We start from the raw sequence: 18,996 nt of genomic DNA, 5'->3' as shown, positions 1-18,996 counted from the left end.
AAAGAAAGGCAGCAATGAGGAGAGGAAAGAGATAGAACCTTTCCAGCCTTATAAATCAGAAGTGAATCCCTTGTCGCCAATACTCTTACATTGATGTAACAGCAAAACAAGATGTATATTCAGCTATGTTAAAAAGCCTTGAAAGGAAGGGAAAGTATAGTGTTTCTCAAACCTGGGGATCACCTGGGAAAAAAAAAAAGTTGAAAAGGTAAAATAAGTAGCCATAAAGAATTTTTAACTTTAGTCATATATAAACCAACTTAGTATATTTTTGGGTGTGTACAGGTAACAGTGTTGAAATGCTGCATTTCCTCAGTACCACGTGATCTGCGAGTAAATTTTTTCCTGCTGCTAGCTTATAAAACATTGATAGTAAGATACGTGAATAGTTCTGTAAATACTAGAAAAAGGACTGGAGTGCATATTGCAGAGAACCAATAGGCAGCCAACAATGTATGGGTAAATGTGAAATGACTGGCTGCTCTTCAGCAGTGCTCTAGGAAAATTGTGATTTTCAGTTACGATCTGTTCAGTCAAATTAAAGTCTGATGACTGCCTCAAGATGTTCATTTATCACCCAAAATAAATCAAACTGAGAGAACAGGCAACAATACGTGATTGTATTCAAAGACAACACATCAGCACCTATGGGTAAAATTTCTAGCAGCAGCCAGATAACAGGGGCTAGAAATAAGAGTACTACAATACATCACATCAGGACAGGATATTATAGAATCTCATCTTGGTTCATAAATATAAAATAATGAAGTACCCTTTCATGGTCTTACCTGCCAAACTGTATTAAAAACTTGAAAAAATGTTATTGTTGCCTGTTAAAGCTGAAGATTTGGTTAAAAAAATTAAACAGATTGTACTGAAATGGGTAGACCTGTTTTTTCTAAATATGCAGACCTGAAAACAAGACAAAGAAAGGTAATAGAGTATGTAATGCTCATTTTTTAAATTATGATTTCCTCCTTGATTTTTGTTTTTGGATTCAGATTAGAATCTTATGAAACCTTTTGGTGATCTTCAGATTTGAAAGCTGTTTTAGAAAACCTGAAAGATTCCCCAGAGCTATGGTCAGTTACCATGCAAAAGATCAGGAAAATCGCCCCTGAAAAATTGGGTGAAAATCTGTGTGGAATTACAATTTTTTCCTCCAAGCATTACTTGGAAAGCATAAAGAGTGTTTGAGCAGAAAGTCTGGCTACCAGATGGAGGATCAAGGTAATTGGAGATAATGCAGATTAACAGATGGAAGCCTAAGAAACAGCTGAAAACAAAACTTTAAGAAAGTAATTTTTTGTACCAAGCCCTTTTCATTTCTCTTTCTCTTGCAAAATGTGCAAGTTGCAAAGCAAATATGTGCCCAAAGTCGACATGGTAAGTGCTAGATTGAGTATTAGAAATGCAGAAAGTACTTCTTTCCCACATGTCAAACAGTCTCTCTGTAAGTTGGTACAGGCCTGTGGGCTGTGCCCCAGCACAAGAAGATGTGCCCTTCTCAAGCACTGATACAAAGGACTTCTACCTCATTCTATTTGAATCAGCACTGAGCTTCACAGCCGGAGAAGGTCTACACTACTGGTCAGACACCTGTTTATATGTACACAACCTCATTCCTTGCAGACTCTAGAGTACAAAGCCTAATTTTCCATGTTGTTCAGTCTGTGAAATGTTTCTGAGAGTGGACGGAAAGCAAATACTGGAAGTAAAACTCTGGAAGCACTCCTATACAAAATCTGAGTAGCTTGCCATCTGAACCTTCCCTACTTAGAGTAGGACCCCTGGATGAGAAACGGTTTTGAAGACTGCTGACAAGAAGGGACAACTTAGTTAGACACAAATGAGAAACTGCTTCCAGGTAAGGCTGCACAATGAGGTAGGATGAACCGGTGTATGTGCTGAGGATTTACAAAACAACTAGCTGCATATTTCTACTTTTGTAGACTACTAGGCTAGAAAAGAGCTCCCTGCCCTAATTGCACAGTCTCTGAAATACTCATTACATTTCAGAGAATGTGATAGCATTTTCATAGAAATGACATTTTCTATCAAGGGCATGTCTTGCTCCCTACCACCTCAATCACCATTCAGATTTTGCTATGTGCCTGGAGTCCCCACGGACACAGGAGTCACCTGTCTGAAGAGGACAGGACTATCTGCATCATGTATGTGGGCACCTACACATCACAAATATCAATTTTGCTGGGATGAGTGTGTTCCCTTTTTCGGACAAGAAAGTGCAGTATTTCTGAAACCTGTAGTAGATGTGAGTGTGGCTCAGTCTTGAGTGCATGAATTGCTTGTGGCCTTCTCAGCTCATGAGGTTGTCTTAAGTGCAGTCCTTGCACAGGGAAAAATGTGGGATAAAATGTCACTGTGATATTCTACCCAGAACAGATGAGTGTGCTCTTCCATCTAAATACAGCAGAGATGTCCAGGGCAGTGTAGACTTTCACCAGACAGGAAAGTAGCAGCTGGTGTGGCCTGCAGGCTTTCATTACCTCCACAGCTTCAACAGATTTACTAACACTAGATTGCTGTGCCATGGATCTATAGGAGTTTGGCAGAAATAGATTTCAAGAAGAAATGCCCTTACATTTCTAGATTTGAAAGGGGAAACAGAGAGAGGTGTGATACCTCTCCAGCAATGAGCAATTTTTTGGGATAGACTCATGAAGGTAATCATTTGTGTCCAGAAATTAGCAACACATGAATGTAAATCATCAGGAGAAGCTCATGATGCATATACAGAACTATTAAAACTTGGAAAAACTGAGTTTGATGGGGACATCTGCCATGCTTTTAGTGCATTAGAAAACCACAAGAATTTCACTTGATGCTGGCACAGCTTTTGAAGAGCGCAGTCTGGGAGATCCAGTAGCCAAATGGCCTCTAGAAATGGTACAGGGGGGCAGGTTTTACTGTCCCTGAATCTGAAGATACCTGGAGCTTTTTTTGCCACCTATATTGTCCTTTGTCAGTCTCACAAGCTGTAGCTTGTTGTAATACAATGATCACAATGCAGGTGCTTTAAGACAGCAGCAGGCAGTGGTCCTACAGGCCCTATAGTCTGTGTAAGAGCAAAAGACATCTTTCAAGGGAGATACAAGACCTTGCATGATTGCAATCATGGCCTTGAGGACTTCGTCCTTGCCAAAATGGGAACATACCTGTGGCAAACTGAGGGAATAACTGCAGACACAGACAAGGCACTGCAGCCTAGGGCCTCCTTACCGCAATCATGGGAATAGTGCCAACAGGAGTTAATTCTGCCTGCTTGCCTTGCAGCACTACAGGTCCATGAAAGTAACAGCTGAACAGGCAAATACCTACGTGTCAGATTTCCACTTAGCTCAGATATGTATATATATATAAAAGACTAGTGCTAATGATGAATTTCTAAGGTTTATTACAGATTTGTTAAGGTTCAAATACTTGCTTCTGGATCTTCAACTCTTATAAAAAAGAAAAATGTGAGGGTTTTTTAGGTGCCTATTTAGGTTGTGTTTTTTTCTTCCTACAAGCCCAAAATTACAAAAATTCCTATAATGATCCTTTGGCAAGATGCAAATTTTCAGAAGATGGAATTTGGAGTCATAAGGCAGGCAAGAGATGCTCCTTTCCAAGCTGAACCTGCTGCCAGTTCAAAGAAAAGGGTGAGCCAAATTTTATTTAGTACCTGGAGTAGTACAGTAGGGAAACCACAGGGAGAGCAGTTTGTTCATTGGGAACACAGCTGCTTCATAGACCCTCTTGTGCTTCTGAGGTGCTGCCAGGGCTACCTTGGTCGTTTTTGTTAATCCTCCTCCTTGGGCAGCTGCCTGCATGAGTTCAACCTCCTGTTTTTGGGCTCCAGTGTTTGTAGTGAAGGGGTGACAGGACCAAACTACACAATTAGCTCCTAATTTCTAAGCTTATTGAAGTAAAACACAAATGAAAGGCTTGACATGGACTAAGTGCCTGAGTTTAAACAATTCATTTGAGAAACCCTAAATAAATGAGTCAAGAGAAAGGAGACAGTTCTTTTAAAATTATCAGAATGCTATCAATTTCACAACTGTCAATTTCAAAGCCATAAAATCACACACTTTGATACAAATCACAGAACAATGTTTTGCAACTATATTTTGTGATAAAACTGCGAAGTTCTCCAGGAGGTTTTTTTGATTTTACTTTTGCTCATTTTTTGTACTTTTGGCAAATTAAAGAAGTCATTATGGTGTAATAAAAAAGGATATAATTTTGGACTGGGTTGCAATTAAAATTAATTAGGTCAGTGAACTGTATCTGAATCACTGCTTTCATACTCAGAAATGCTGTTTGGTTGAGATCATATTTTATGTCTCTATTATAAGTACTACACTATCAGACAAATCAAAAACTGTATCTGTGATGTACAGACAAAATCACGGTAATTACATGCAAAATTTAAGTGTCTGAGCACAGGGCTTGTTCATACTTTTTGGCTTTTAATTTGTCTCTGACTAACTGTTCCAGCTCTACATGCCTCTTATGATTGATGCACAACTATCTTGTCTGCATCTGCCTGAAATTCTGCATATTGCAAGTTGTGCTTAAAAGAATATGCTTAAAGATGTAAACAACTGAATTTGAACTGAACTTTTTTGTAAATATTTTCTTTAATGAGCCAGTTAGGAAACAACATTATTATTAAAAAGTTACAAGTTTTATGAAATAAAACACAAAGGTGGGTTTTTGAGAATGAGTCTCCTCTCCAATAATATTCATGAAAAAAGCTTTAACATAAGGTGTTTGGGTCACCCAGATGAGATAACAAAGCTAGAACTCTGTTGTTAAACCAAAAACTACCTGTACCCAGATTCTCAGAAGTATTTAGAAATACTCCTCTTGTATTCTGTTCAGGCACTGTTCTTCCCAAAGGCTGACAGTACCAAGCTGGTGAGTTATGGAGCAGATGTGTGAGAGCTGAAGCCAATCTTGAGCAAAATTACTTTGTTCTGGCAGCTTGCCTAACTTCAGCCTTGCTCTGCATGACCCAGCTCCAATACCAAAGCTCTTTCAGACACACAGAACTACTTTTCCCCAAAGGTGACATGTAAAAAAACTGTACTATAATAATGGCAAGCTGTTCTTTTTAACAATTATTTCCCAAACTGCAGGCCAGTTCCTTTCTGGTTGTCCTGAAAGGGCTTCAGGTGGATTGGTCAAATATCATGGGGCAGCAGTTCTTTCTCAGATTGGCAGTAGCTGTTGCAGTAACAAGTGAGGACAGCCTATGACTAGTGGCTGCAGGATTGATAACAACCCTAAACTGCTGACAGCAGTTCATTTTCTCCAAGGTGAAGGAGTGAATATGAACACTTTTAGCCAATTATAGGATCTTTCCTTTTGACTGATATGGAGGATCTCAGCTGCTGGAAAATCCAATGGAGGCAAGTGAACCAAGCGGAGGTGACTTTTTCAGAATTGCATTACCCTGTTCTAGATATTTCTAGATTCTCTTGCTGTGTTCAAACAATCTATTATCTGCATTTGTTCTGACAATGATATGTAAAATTTATCCAGCACTTCTACCAGATTCTTTTGCTCCCACTTTTCTCTAGTTATACTAGCAAGTGAAGCACTACAAAGCAAAGTTGCTTACAAAATGGGAAACAAAACACAACTCATACTGATGCAGAGATGAAGCCTCAATAATTTGAGCTTGGCACTTTATATTGACTGAGAATTTACAGAATTTCTCAGGGAGGAAGACAGACAAAGGAGGATTTGATCACATAGTTTTTCTGTCCTGAAGAGAGCTTGCCTTCTGGAAGCACAGAGTAGGTCAAGACTCTTTATGGCTCATTTGTGGATAATAATGAGATCTTCAAGTGTTTAATGGGACTTGCAGATAATTGCAGGTATCAAAGAAAGGCAAACGTTTGAAAAGTGTATATCTATTTCTACACAAAAGTCTCTGATGGTCTTCTTTTCATAGACAGAGTATCGCAAAATATTCTGAGTTGGAAGGGACCCACAAGGATCATCAAGTCCAACTTTTAAGCAAATGGCCCATACAGGCATTGAACCCACAACCCTGGCTTTATTAGCATCGTGCTCTAACCAACTGAGCTACTCTCAATATCTCTAAGTGTAACACTGGATGCTGGCAGTGCAAATTTCCTGTTTTAGTGGTATTCTTATTATTCTTATTCTAAAACAATTAGGATTAGATGTGAAATGATAACATCTCCTCATTTCTTCAGTCATTTGATCAGGCTATCAAATTGGATCCAGGTCATATCAGTTGCACAGGGGAATTTTATCTATATTACCATCTCAATTTCACATGGAAAGAACTTGTGACAGTTACTCATGTCAACAAATAATCATTCAATCATAACTGTTCTCATCATTGTAAATGGCAACTTTTAATCAACAGCAACAAATCTATTGCTTCTCTTGAACTGACAATCTGCAGATAATAATTTTCATTCCATTATCAACTGCAGTAGTGGTACTGTGTTATTAAATAGACAGTATTTTGTTTTCAGTGACTGAAAGAATGAAATTATGTATAAAACATCATGGAATCATAGAATTGCTTGGGTTAGAATGGACCTTAAAGATCACCAAGTTCCAACTCCCTGCCAGGGGAAGGGATACTTTTCACTGTACCAGGTTGCTCAGAGCAACATCCAGCCTGGCTTTGGACAGTTCCAGGGATGGGGTATCCACAACTTTTCTGGGCAGCCTCACCACCTTCACAGTAAAGAATTTCTTCCTAATATCTAATCTAAACCTACTCTTAGTTTGAAGCCATTCTCCCTTGTCCTGTCACTACATGCTCTTGTGAAAAGTCCCTCTCCATCTTTCTTATAGACTCCTTTCAGGTACCAGAAGTTCACCCCTAAGTTTCCAGGTGTCTCTGGATGGCATCCTGTCCTTCAGGTATATCAACCACACCATTCAGCTTGCTGTCACCTGCAAATTTGCCAAGGGTGCACTTGATCCCTTTGCCTATGTCATTAATGAATGAAGATATTAAATAATACTGGACAAGTGCCCCTGGTGGTGCAGTGGCTAAACCGCAGCGCTGTCAACACTGAGACCCGGGTTCGATTCCCGGTCGAGGCCCCTCCCCGGGCAGATGGAGCTCGTTAGCCCTGTAAGGCAATCCATCTACGTCCTGAGGACCTCACTGCCACCGTCCAAGCTCGCTTGGCCCCGGCAGATGAACCTCAGGATTAAAGGGTGGGCTCAGTTCCGCGCACACTGTGTCTCACCTAAAAAATCCAATGCGCAGGCTGGAAGGTGGAAAGACTTTCCCCGGTTCTTCGTTCGCGAAGACTGGCCAACACAAATAATACTGGTCCAAACACAGACCCCTAAGGGACACCACTTGTCACTGATGTCCATTGGGACTCTTAGCCATTTACCCCTACCCTCTGAATGTGAGCTAAGGCCCTGATTTCCTGTCATCCCTGATTTCCTCCTGCCTGCTGCCTGTGTTGCAGAGGACGAACTTCTGTAGCAAAGCCTCTGAGAAGTCTGTATCACAATATTTGTGAATTGTTAGTGCTGAGCAGTGCAAATTATGAAAGGCTACCGTTTTCAATTGCAGCATTGTATTTTTTTGGACATGTATGATCTATTAAATTTTAGAGAAACTCTGGATTAATGTATCCCTCCCCATCTTTCATTTCCTCTTCTATATTTCTAGGACTGTAAATTTATGCTTATACTGTTTTGAACCTTATCTGTACTGGTTTAGTAGTAGTGAATATGACCTCAGGTTCCCAACTGCATGTAAACAGTATATCCTGACACAGACCAACCAATTGCATCCACATTCTGGCCCCACTTTGGTGGGATGTTTGTGGGTTTTCATGGCAGAATTTTTAGTATGTTTGTTTATTTAAACCTGTCTGCCTCATTCACATCCTGTTCTCTATGGTTACTCTGGATTCGCTGAACAGAAAGATAAAATCTTCAATTAGGAATCTTCCCTCATGGCTATCTGTGTCCCCAACCTGTTCTATGATTCTATGAAATATAACATTTTTCATGTCTTGAATGGAAAAAGAGTCATTTTCTGCTAGTCTGCCCAAAGGTTGTGACCTTCAGATCTTGGATTCTGGCATACCTGAACAAGATACCTCTAACTGTTGCAACTAACTTTCCAGTTCAAAAATGCAGTCTCTATCTGGGCTATATTGCTTTCTCCTTTTCTGAAAGCCTTTCTCATTCTTTTGGAGTTCCTCACTCTTTTCTTTATGCTGTCTTCTATTTTTGGACCCTGAATTTCTCGGGAGATGGCTGTGCTGCCTTGTAGAAGCTGGTCATGCAAGGAGATGAAGCCTTAGGAGCCATAGAATTACTTTGAAAGACAAGATAGATCAACAGACCTTTAACAGTTCAAACATGTTTATCCAAACAGGATAAGGGAAAGCTAGGTCAAAGACCAATTACAAACTTAGGAAAGCAAAACAAGATAGGAAAACAAGAGCATGCAGATAAGATGCACAGTACATCACACAACAAACAAATCATGTCAGCAAGGGCATCCAGCGATAAACATGAGGATGTGTAGACAAGGGGATGTGAAGAAGTCCCTCATCGTCTTTCCTCAGCTCCTGGAAATGCTGCCAACTATGCCTTCATTGCCAGTGAGATGAGTTTGTAGTTAGAGTAAATTCTGCTGGGATGCTGGGCACTTTTATCTTGTAAAGTGCTCAGCTTGGCTACCTTTCCTTTCTCATGAGGCAACTTGAAGTGCAGTATCAGTATGTCAGGCTTAGAGGCTCAGCATTGGTGTCAGTTAGGATTGAGACTGGGAAGAATGGTTTCCCAAAGAAGTGGCTTTTCTGGTTCTTTTCTCTCTTTCTCTCTCTCTTTTTTTTTTTTTTTCCTTTTTCTTTTTTCCCCCTCCTAAATTGTCACAGAAGCAGAGATTGACATTGCCTGTTCTCCACTTTTTTATTGTTGACACGTTGCATATTTTAAGGCAGAAAACCCTCCTGGTCATCTGAATGGGACTGTAATCCAGCTCTTGCTGGACTAAGACTCAGCACTGTAGCAGCCTGAGTAAAAGACTTTCCACCAGCAGCATTTGTGGAGATGGAAACTCTATTAGATTAAGATCTAAGGAAATACAATAACCGGACCCTAATTAGCCATCTACACAGAAATGTTAAACATGGTATGTTTGCAAATGGATGCCTAAGAGAGAGTCATTTGTTTTCCAGCTTATCAGGCTCTGGATCTCTTACACTGGGCAGCAGTGACATCTCATTAAATTAACTGATCCTAGAATTAATGCCAGGGTACCTTGTCAGGGAACAGAACATGATTGTCCATGCTGTTAAAATACTAGAAAGGACCTGGAGTGGCTTAGGGTTTTCCCTGGCTTCTTCCCCCAAAATTCCCAAGTAGCTTGGGATTTAACACAAGCAAGAGACAATTCTTCACAAACCATTTTGGATGAAAACATATTACTTTGCATTATAAAATAGCGTGGCTAGAGACCATTCTATACCAGTTGTCTTCAGGGCCAAAGAATGGTACCAAGTGTATTTAAACCACTAGTTTGGACAAATTCTAAGTGTGTGGAACTAGAAAAAATGACAGAATCCATGAGTCAGTCCTAATGGTGTTTGCACTTCTGAGGCCAACTGGTTAAACTGTGGGAGAAGAAGGAAATAACAAGTATAATGAACTGAAGAAATGACCTGACATTGTTGTGTGATAACTCCTACACAGAGCTTTCCTCCTCTGCGTGCTGGTGGGATTTGTGAGTGGATTAACACCTGCATATTTCTTCAGATGTCCCAGTAGAAAATGGAGCAGGTATCTGAGACATATGAATGACATGCTGGATGTGTTTAACACAACAAAGGTGGAGATATACATGGACATACTGTGTGTGTTTACTATATAGTGTCTTTGGAGGAGACAAAAGGAGAACAAGAGGATATAAGAATGGGCAGCTGTGCCAGGCTATTTGGTCCTCCTGGTAACGTGACTTTCATTAAATCAGCAGACATTTGTGACATATGCAGGGCTAAGATAACGATAATTTTCTTGTTCTTAGGTGTGAGCTCCCATTCCCTGCAGCAGAGTAAGCTCCTAAAGTAATAATGAATGAAAACTCCCAATAAGGAATAACTTTCACTACCAAGAGTGGTCATTACTACAAAGCTGATGATTTGCAGTGGTGCCCACACTGCAGTGGTAAAAAAAAAGGTCTTTTTTGTCCCTTCTATGCTCAGATTCTCCCAAGAAGCTTTATGGCCCTGTGTCTCTTTCACAGGCTACGTGCAATATAAATTTCCATTCCCCTCCCAACTCTTTCTCTGCCATTTAATTCTTCATCAATACCTCAAATCCTCTTGGTTTTGATAGATGAGCCCTGCATTCCTGCTAAGCTGTTTGGCTTGGAGGAACATATGAAGAGTAAAACAAATGAATGAAAATGGTAAGTGGCACTGGTAGTAGCTACTAGAAGTAGCTAACTAACCAAACCAAACAGATTTCAATAGTTTTGTTACTTTATATAGTGGAAATACTTAATTTCTTTAATGCAAGCCTCTTTTAGAGACTCCTTCCAAAATTTCACAGAACAGGCATGCAAAATAATTTGTTGAGTAGCAAATAATTAAGAGTTACTGAAAGATCCATGAAGGAAACATTTCTGAAAATTCTCTAAAAATGTTAATACACACATTACAAATTACTACCCAGGAAAGTTCAGTCTTCTCATGGAGAGTCATATTGTGAAATTACAACACAATTCCCTTAAAATAAGAATGATTTATAATTTCTTTTAAAAGTTTGAATGAAATGCATATTGCAGATGACTAATAAGACTTATTAATAAAAAGATGCAAAATCTGCTCTTCCAGAAGATTTTCTTGGGAATAATCAATCCTTATGTTCCAAAACTGTATCTTTCTGCGTATCCATGTTGTCACTCAAATTGTCCACACTCTCTAAACATTACCAGAATACCCATACAGTCATTCAAAGAACACAGCCATGAAGCAACACTCTACAGTTTCTGATGCCACACTACCCTTACAGAAGTAACAAGGAAAAGTAAAAAATTGTCACAAAAGTGCATGAAAAGAAAACACCCAAAACAAGTCCCCAGAAAGACTGGCATCATGCTTATAGATATTCCAGGAAGTGAAAGACTAGGCAAGTTCATGAGTTAAACCTTGTCTAGTGAATAATTAACAGGTCAGCTTCAAGGTCAAGCTTAATATAAACTCTTTGTTTGGTTTTGTTGTTGTGACTGTGATGTTTTACTTTTAATGTCTAATAAGGGGTTATACCAGGTAATCCTGGTACATTTATTTATTTAATAGGTCATATTGATTTAATTTTTTAAATTTAAGCTACTGTTTTGATAAGTATCTGTTTCATGGCATCCCATACAATTCAGTGTTGTGTCCGTTTTATAGTTAAGCATACACAAATGATAAATGAACACTGTTGCTAAGGTCACAGTATTAGTCAGCCAAAAGGCTGGGAACATATACATTCTGTAAACGTGTTTTTATAAAATTGCAGATTATGTACTATTTATTTCATAACGGCCCTTGCCTCTTTTTGCATAAAACATGGATATGAAGTGAGTTGGTGATGTAAAGAGATTATGGTATGCATTTAGTAAGATTTCATCCATATTTGTGACAGAATTTGAGTAGTGATGCAGCAAAGGCTTCCAGGGAGAAAAGAACAAAGTCAGTGGATAAGGCAATTGAGTGCTGTCTTGAAAGGTAAATTGTAACCTTGTCCCTGAGTGTGTAATTGATGCTACATGAGTTACATTTATCACAGGTAGCCACTTTTTTCAGTGTCTGATGAGAATCTGATTTATCAACACACTGAGTACTTAAATCTGGATCTGAAGTGAATGACAATTATAAGTGGATAAATGAAATATGGCATAGTGCTAAATAGTTATAAAAAAATAAAGGCCAAGCTCTCATATGATACACCTAAGATGTCTGGATTCTTTTATCTTAGCTCCTTTGGATCTCAGAATTCCCACTTGTTGACTGAAGACAATAGCATGCTTTGGCTTTGTAGCAGTGTTTCAAAATAAGCGTGCCAGTGTTTTAGAAGCACTCTGCCAGAATGACCACTTAAGAAAAAACACTGGTGAAATCTGTAGTTCTGCATTCAGAAAATTCTGCATTCTTACTTGAAGAAAATCTAAGAGATAGAACATAATGGCAGATCGAGTGAGAGAAGTGGTGGAAAATTTCTTATTAACTAAGTGCTTTCTGTTCAAGTGCAATGCATGAAAGGGGTCTCCAGAACAAAACTGGTAAATGGCCATGTATGTTAAACAATACAGTAAAATAATATGCATGCAGGGAAGCAATTAAAAGTTTCATAGACCTGGTGTTCCCCAACTCTTGAGCGTTTTCACGTGGCTCCAAAATGGATGGATATGTGGTGTTTTCAAGAGAACTATTAAAGTCTGTGTTCTTGCCAAATACAGTGCCTAGACCATGGGTATGTTAAAGCCTAAACAGCTTTTCTAATAGTGTCCTTGACAAATGTATGAGTAGATTAAAACAGGATTTTAGAGCTGAAAGAGAATGACAGATGCTATTCTTGACAATGTTATTAGATCTGTGTAGAACACAGTGCTATCACTACAAATGCCCACTGCCACAGCCCAAGAAGAGCACTTCCTATGGCTCCTGGGGGAGAAGCTTCCCTTCTTTCAGGAATAGATCTGACACTTACACGGAGTACTCAGTGTGAGGGCATTTATGGTGGTGCAAATGTTTATTGCCAACAAATAGAACAAGAAATGTTGTTCATTTCAAAATGGAAATTCATTATTAAGAGAGGAAAAGAGGTGACTGCTATATGACAAGCTCATGGTTCAGTTACATTTAGGTGTCCGTTACCAAGGAGTAGAGTTGTAACTTCCTACTTTTACAGTGCTTTTTGACATAATAAGGTAAATGTATGGGATAACTGGTGCTAGTGCTTGGTATCAAACCATCTGCAAAGTATTTTATGTGTCAATCTTGCAGATTTCACAAAGACGAGCCTTCAAACTTTGTTTGGGGAGGACCACAACATTGTCATGACAGAAGGTCAATAAAAAGGCTTAGGAAAATACACAATGCCTGTCTGTTACAACTGCTGTATAAGTATTATTGTACAGGCAGTTTCCCTGTGGTATGGTTATACCCTTACAAGTATGCTAGGAGCTATTATGAACTATGCCCTTATCATTTGAGATAGAATGCAGTATTGAAGCAGATACGTGGCAGTGACATGGTATCTCACACCACATATGGCTGCGTTCTTACCCACAGCTCCTGCTAGGAAAAAAAAAAAAAAAAAAAAGAAAAAAAGAGAACAAACATTTTGTTGCAGAGCAGGAGCAAGTCAAATAGCCAAAGCTGTTTGTTACTTTTTCTGTTGATGATTTTGAAAGGTAAGGAGACACACTGTTGGACAAATTTTGCCACGATATAGGATTGCAACAATGTAAAGGAGCTGTGCATTTATCTGTGGGAAAATAAAAGTTATCGTGTTGTCTATCTTGGATTACCAAGTTTTTTACAAAGACTAGGTGATCATGGGTTTTGCTCATTACCGTGAGAGTGGAGATCATTCCTCTGGCTTCACTTTCTTTAATGTATATGCACAGTCATATGACTCGTTTTCGCATAGCCAAAACCCTCTACCGAAACAGGTGCCTGTCTGCCCATCCCGCTCTTCCCATTGCCCGCTGAGAATAACTAAAGCTGCAGTTCTTAGTCCCTGCCTGTGGCACTCCAGAGAAGTGCTCAGAGATGACAGGCAGGAAGAGAGACCGAGGGGACCGAGGTGGGGACGCGGGGCCCGCCGCGGACCATCCCGGGACGACCCGGGCAAGGGCGAGGCGGCGGCAACCAAAAACTCTCCTCCTCCCTCCCTCCCTTCCTCTCTCCCTCCCTCCCTCTCTTCCGTCCCGTCCCACCGCCCCCTGGGCGGGCCGCCCGTCGCGGCCTATATAGGGGCGGCTCGGGTTGCCGCTGGCGTAGCTCGTCCTTTCTTCCAACCCTGGGCTGCTCTCGGGAAAGAGGCGGATTCCCCATTGCGCCGCTGCCATGGCTTCGGTACCCTCCGCCGGCTGCCTCCTGGCCAAGAACCAGTACTACAGAAGTGAGTTGCTCAGGGGGGCTGGGAGCTGCCTGTCGTCCCCAAACACACCCTCTCGTTCTTCTTCCCCTCTCTCGGACTAGGGAGCTCTTCTGGAGGAGGGAGGCTGAGCTCATCGAGCCTCTCTCGAGGAAGTGCCCGGATTGTTGGCACTCGGGAAAGGTCAGAAAGTGTTCCAGATGATGTCTGGATGAGCTAGAGGCAAAGGCATGTCTTTCTGCCGTAGTTTTTAATTTCTTGGAGAGACTTTCATACCAAGGAACTCGATGAGCATTTGCTTCTGGTTATTCACCTATTCAGAGCTTCTAGCTGTGCTTCACGTTTACTTTGTAATCTTAAATGCAACACAAAATCAATTCATGTCTTGTTTCTAAATATGTGAAATAATCACATTCGAGAGTACATGTGGTGTGTAAGGATTCCATCGTACAGGAGTGTACACTGTTGTGTGAGTGTAGTATATGGTTGTATCACGATGGAAACTATAGCAATTGGGTTGTTTTGGACTTGAATGTTCAAGTTCAGACTTGTTTGTTTTGATAGCAATGTGTGCAGGCTCCTAGGTTTTCAGTCATTTTGCTGAAAGTTATCCAGATAGATCTCAGTGTGCTTTTAAGTGAAGCATAAGTAGACTGAGAGATCAACTGATATAAAAGTTTTTATAAAACAACTGTAATAGAAAGGTGTATATAATATAGAAGTTATACTCTGTAGCCCAGTAAACTTGATTTCTCCAATGTAGCAGCAGGTCTGAAAAACTCTTGACATAGAAATAGTGTAGGCTCTCAAAACACTTTTTTAATTATGTGTGTCTCTGTTTTCCATGAACAGCAAGACTGAACTCGGAATCCAGTGTTTCTTCCAGCTCCTCCTGCTGTTCAGATGCTGTGAATGTTACAGACCAGGAAAAAACATTTCACGGTATTATTCCCTTCTTTGAGACAGTCTTCAATTTTGCCTGTTTTGTTATTCATACAGTATCTAATAATGTGGTCTCTTCCTCCTTTGACAGGGTTACCTGACTTAATTGATAAATATTGGTGGATAAAAAGCTTCTTCCATAGTGAGCCATCTCCACCACCGGTTGGCAGAAAAACACTCTCAGCAAGCAGGTTAGTTCTGTTTTTACAACAGTGGGGATAATTTACTTGCTGCATTTTCCTTTTTCCTCAAAGTGCTACTAAACAAGTCTTAATCCACTAAAACCATGCTATTTTCATGATTTACACTTGGAGTATCTTTTGTTTAGGGCTATAGAAGCTTCCTGTGTTTTCATTTTAATAAATGGAATCATATGCTACTTCACCTTATGCAGGTGTTAGAGTCTATTACTGTTTTACATTTATGGTGCTGTTTATTTAATCTTCTGCCTATAGCACTTGCATACCCATTTATACAGTACTTTATGTTAAAGACCTGATATGAATGCATTTGAAAATACTTAAACAGATAAATATCTTTGAGAAAAATACAATGAAAATTCTACTCATATAACAGTTATATATGCATTTCTGCAGTACCAACAGTTGAAAAGGACAGCGTGATGGATTTACTGACTGAGATGTTACATACAGACCTGTTTTTCCAAGAGGCTTGGGATCTTCCTAATGTCTGGATTCAGCTGCAAGAAGAAAACAAAAGCTTTAGGAAAGTGGAAAAGTGTGCTTTTAAAATATTTGTCAGTAGCTTAAATGATACTGCTTAATGGATATGTCCATGGCCCACTGTGTTCTTTACAGAATTGCGTAATTTGAGATGTCTTTCTAATGGAAGTAACCAGGATTCAATATTCAGTTGAACTGAAAAATTAGAGAAAAAATTACAGCAAAGATAAGATATTGTTGGTTTAGGAGAAGAATCTGTATTGGATGACTTTGCAATGGGTTAAGTTACCTTTAAGATATCAACTCTATAGGCAGTCACACTGATACAAAGATTCAGATCTATAGTCTGGATCTGTAGACTGCTAATATGGTACATGTCCTCCATCAAGTATTTGTGTACCAGTTACAGGGAGTAAGTTTACAAGAATGATTGTCAATTGCTTTGCTTTTAGAAAGCTCACGAAGAAACAGTTTGGTCTCTTTAATCACGCAGGGTGCACAGATGCTAATCTCAAATACCCAGGTACCACTTTCATTCCTATCTATGCATGTTGGTTTTGGAGGACATAATATAGGAGATGGACAAGAAACCAGTCTGACATTTTCCAAGGAGGAAAGCAACCTTAATCAGAGTTCATGCTCCCAGCTCTGTTTTAGATTTGTCTCACCGGCTTTGTTGTGGCTTGAAGAGCTACTTGTTCTTGGGTGATTAATTCTATCAGTACTCTGCTGTCTGTCAGCTTAGTTAAGTGCTAGATCTGCCAAAATGTTCCACTCAAGGTAATGACACTGTTATTACCCAAGTCTACCTTTGTTGTGATTCATGCTCTTGAAAGACACTGTAATATTGCGATGCTGAAGACCAAATGAAGCGAATTAGTACATCAGATTATTTATTCTGCTGGGTATGACTGAAATGCATTAGAGAATATGGCAAATAACAAATATTTGGCTGGATGATAAAATTTGTGTCAATTATCTATGCAACTTTTTCATATATTATCAGTAAACCTGCCAGATGTTTTTCCCTCACTTTATGAACTAACAGCAGAAAATATTAATGTAACCAACATAATTTTACTATGGGTTAATGGTTGTCATGGCTATGCATAACTCCAAAGTGTATCAAGTGGCTGCGTCAGGAAGCTTACAGTCTCAGTGAAGACAAAAAATGCATGGCAGGTGACAACAGACAAGAACACAATTCTGAAAACATAATTTCAAGAGTCTTTAAATTGACTTGTTATGTATCTTACTTTACTTCTATTGTATAGTTTCATCTTTGTCCTTTAAGTGTACAGAATGAGCTTTTTTTTATGCTAAGTTTTTTTTTATTAATAAATATTTAATCAGTATTTGGTCTGACTTATTTTTGGCCTTCAGTAACAAACTGGTGTTCCATGTTGCTTGTGGTGCAGTTGGTAGGTGGTTTGGGGGTTTTGGAATGTGCATGTATTTTTCTTCTAAGTATGAAGAATTTGTAAAATTTAAAATTCCCTCAGAAGTCTGTGTTGTGTGTGTCACATTCTTCCTTTAGTCACTTCAAAGTTTGATGTGAGGTGAAAAAAGAATGTAGGCTAGGAAAAAGACCCTAACAACTTTTTGTATAAGATCATGTTGTAAAGGAAGTGAAAAAGACAACTTACGGGTTGCGAGGAGGTGATTGTGTCTCTCTTTGAAGATGCTTGAAATCACCGAAGAAAAAGATGCTGTAGCTCTATTATTACACATGAGAAATACCAGTTTCAGAATTGACAATCTTCCCTACTACTTGTTGAACTTAAGGTGTTTCTGTTCTTATATAGTCAAGAAATGGGGTGCAGAACAGGCTTAAACAGCTGATAAATCAAAACACTTTTGTTGTTGTTGTTTGAGGGGCAAGGCTGGCAGAAGAAGAGAAGGGAGACTGCATGTTCTTTACTTTCATCTGCTTAGGTTCTACGAGGTACTTGTTTTTGTAATGGCATCATGGTGACAGAAACCTGTGCCCACATCACCTTTTACTGTGATCAGCTGAGCATTGGAGCTGCACCACTGACAAGTCATAGTGATTTCTGCCAGTTCTTCAACATACGCAATGAATCAACCCTATAAAATAACCTCCAATGTTGCTATGACAAACTTCTGAGAGGATATGGGTTAATGGGACATGAAAGTGCTTGTTATCAAAGGGTTGCATTTTGTTACTTCATGGTAATGGGAAAATGTTAATTTTCTTGATTTAAATGCCAATACAGTGTAACTTTGGGAGGAGAGGAAAGCCAAAATTTAAAAGATTTAGAGAGAAGCTGTGATAAATATGAAGGGGAAAGCTATATTGTATAGTTTAAATACAACTTAGAATAAGAAAAACAAGAAAATAATATGATTTCATATACCTGTCTGGGCAAGACAGGTACAAATGTTTAATTGCAGTGCAAAAAAAAGCTTTTTCCTGTTAGAGGGTCTATAGGTAGAGATTTATTTTGATGAAGCTAATTTGTATATTGCTACCCATCTGGAAAAAAAAAAGTATCAGGAACAGGACTTGTGCCAGTATGGAAGTACTAAGTTAGATCCAATTATCAAAACCAAGTTAGAAATGGAGAGCTGGACTTGAGAAAGACTTTTTTTTTTTTTCCCCCCTCAAACATGCATGTAGCAGTGATATTTAATAATGGGCTTCCATTTCCCTCCTAAGAGAAAAGTGAAGTCATATTCTCCTGATCCTATGAATATCCTATTTTAGGAGTCAAAATAAAAGAAAAATGTTACATCATTTGTTTTGGTTCAAGAAGGATGAAATCTTTCTGTTGAGCACATTTAGAGAGAGAAATTAATTATATTGAAGTATTTTCCTCCCAGTTTGTTGTGGTTCAGAAGAAAAACCATAAAGTTACATTTCTTTCCAAAGGCTTTCTTGCCTGTATGTGAGGTAAGCAATGCTACATATTGTGGATGGACAATAGTGAGGATTAACTCTAAAGACTATAACTATTGCAGTGTAATGGGATTTTTTGGCATAATTGTTTTTTCTGCAGAAGCAAGAATGATAAATGAACCCAGGTAAATAAAACTGGGCTTCAAATACAGGTAAATAAACCTGGATTTCAAATAAGAATGAAGAGCAAATCAAACAGCAAGTTAAACTCATTTTGAGTTGTTAGGAGTAAGTAATATCTCTGTAACTTATTTGTTAGGGTCACTTTTCTTTGTAATATTACAACATTCTGATATTTTAAAATAATTGCAAATCCCT

The 18,996-nt window shown here is 39.1% G+C and overlaps 1 protein-coding gene across 5 annotated transcripts; it reads left to right on the top strand.

Annotated features, from left to right (window-relative positions):
- The first annotated feature begins 8,962 nt into the window (after positions 1 to 8,962).
- Positions 8,963 to 17,116, top strand: PPDPFL (pancreatic progenitor cell differentiation and proliferation factor like). 5 transcript variants are annotated; one of them, XM_027890233.1, is made up of 5 exons: positions 8,963 to 10,450; positions 13,745 to 14,157; positions 14,990 to 15,075; positions 15,167 to 15,266; positions 15,652 to 17,116. In XM_027890233.1, the coding sequence occupies exons 1-5, from the start codon at positions 10,442 to 10,444 to the stop codon at positions 15,857 to 15,859; spliced, it is 816 nt and encodes a 271-aa protein (XP_027746034.1). In that variant the 5' UTR covers positions 8,963 to 10,441; the 3' UTR covers positions 15,860 to 17,116. The 5 variants fall into 5 exon arrangements, with proteins under 5 accessions (XP_027746034.1, XP_027746035.1, XP_027746033.1 ...); XM_027890234.1 differs by lacking the exon at positions 8,963 to 10,450 and having other exon boundaries at positions 12,199 to 14,157; positions 15,672 to 15,795; XM_027890232.1 differs by lacking the exon at positions 8,963 to 10,450 and having other exon boundaries at positions 12,221 to 14,157.
- Positions 17,117 to 18,996: the final 1,880 nt, after the last annotated feature.

The sequence above is a fragment of the Empidonax traillii genome, unplaced genomic scaffold (assembly GCF_003031625.1).
Source record: "Empidonax traillii isolate 1590-97213 ecotype Southwest subspecies unplaced genomic scaffold, ASM303162v1 scaffold281:size1424471, whole genome shotgun sequence".
In the NCBI taxonomy this organism is placed as follows: Eukaryota; Metazoa; Chordata; class Aves; order Passeriformes; family Tyrannidae; genus Empidonax; species Empidonax traillii.
The sequence above is the reverse complement of the archived record's forward strand: the minus strand, read 5'-3'. Positions and strand labels throughout refer to the sequence as shown.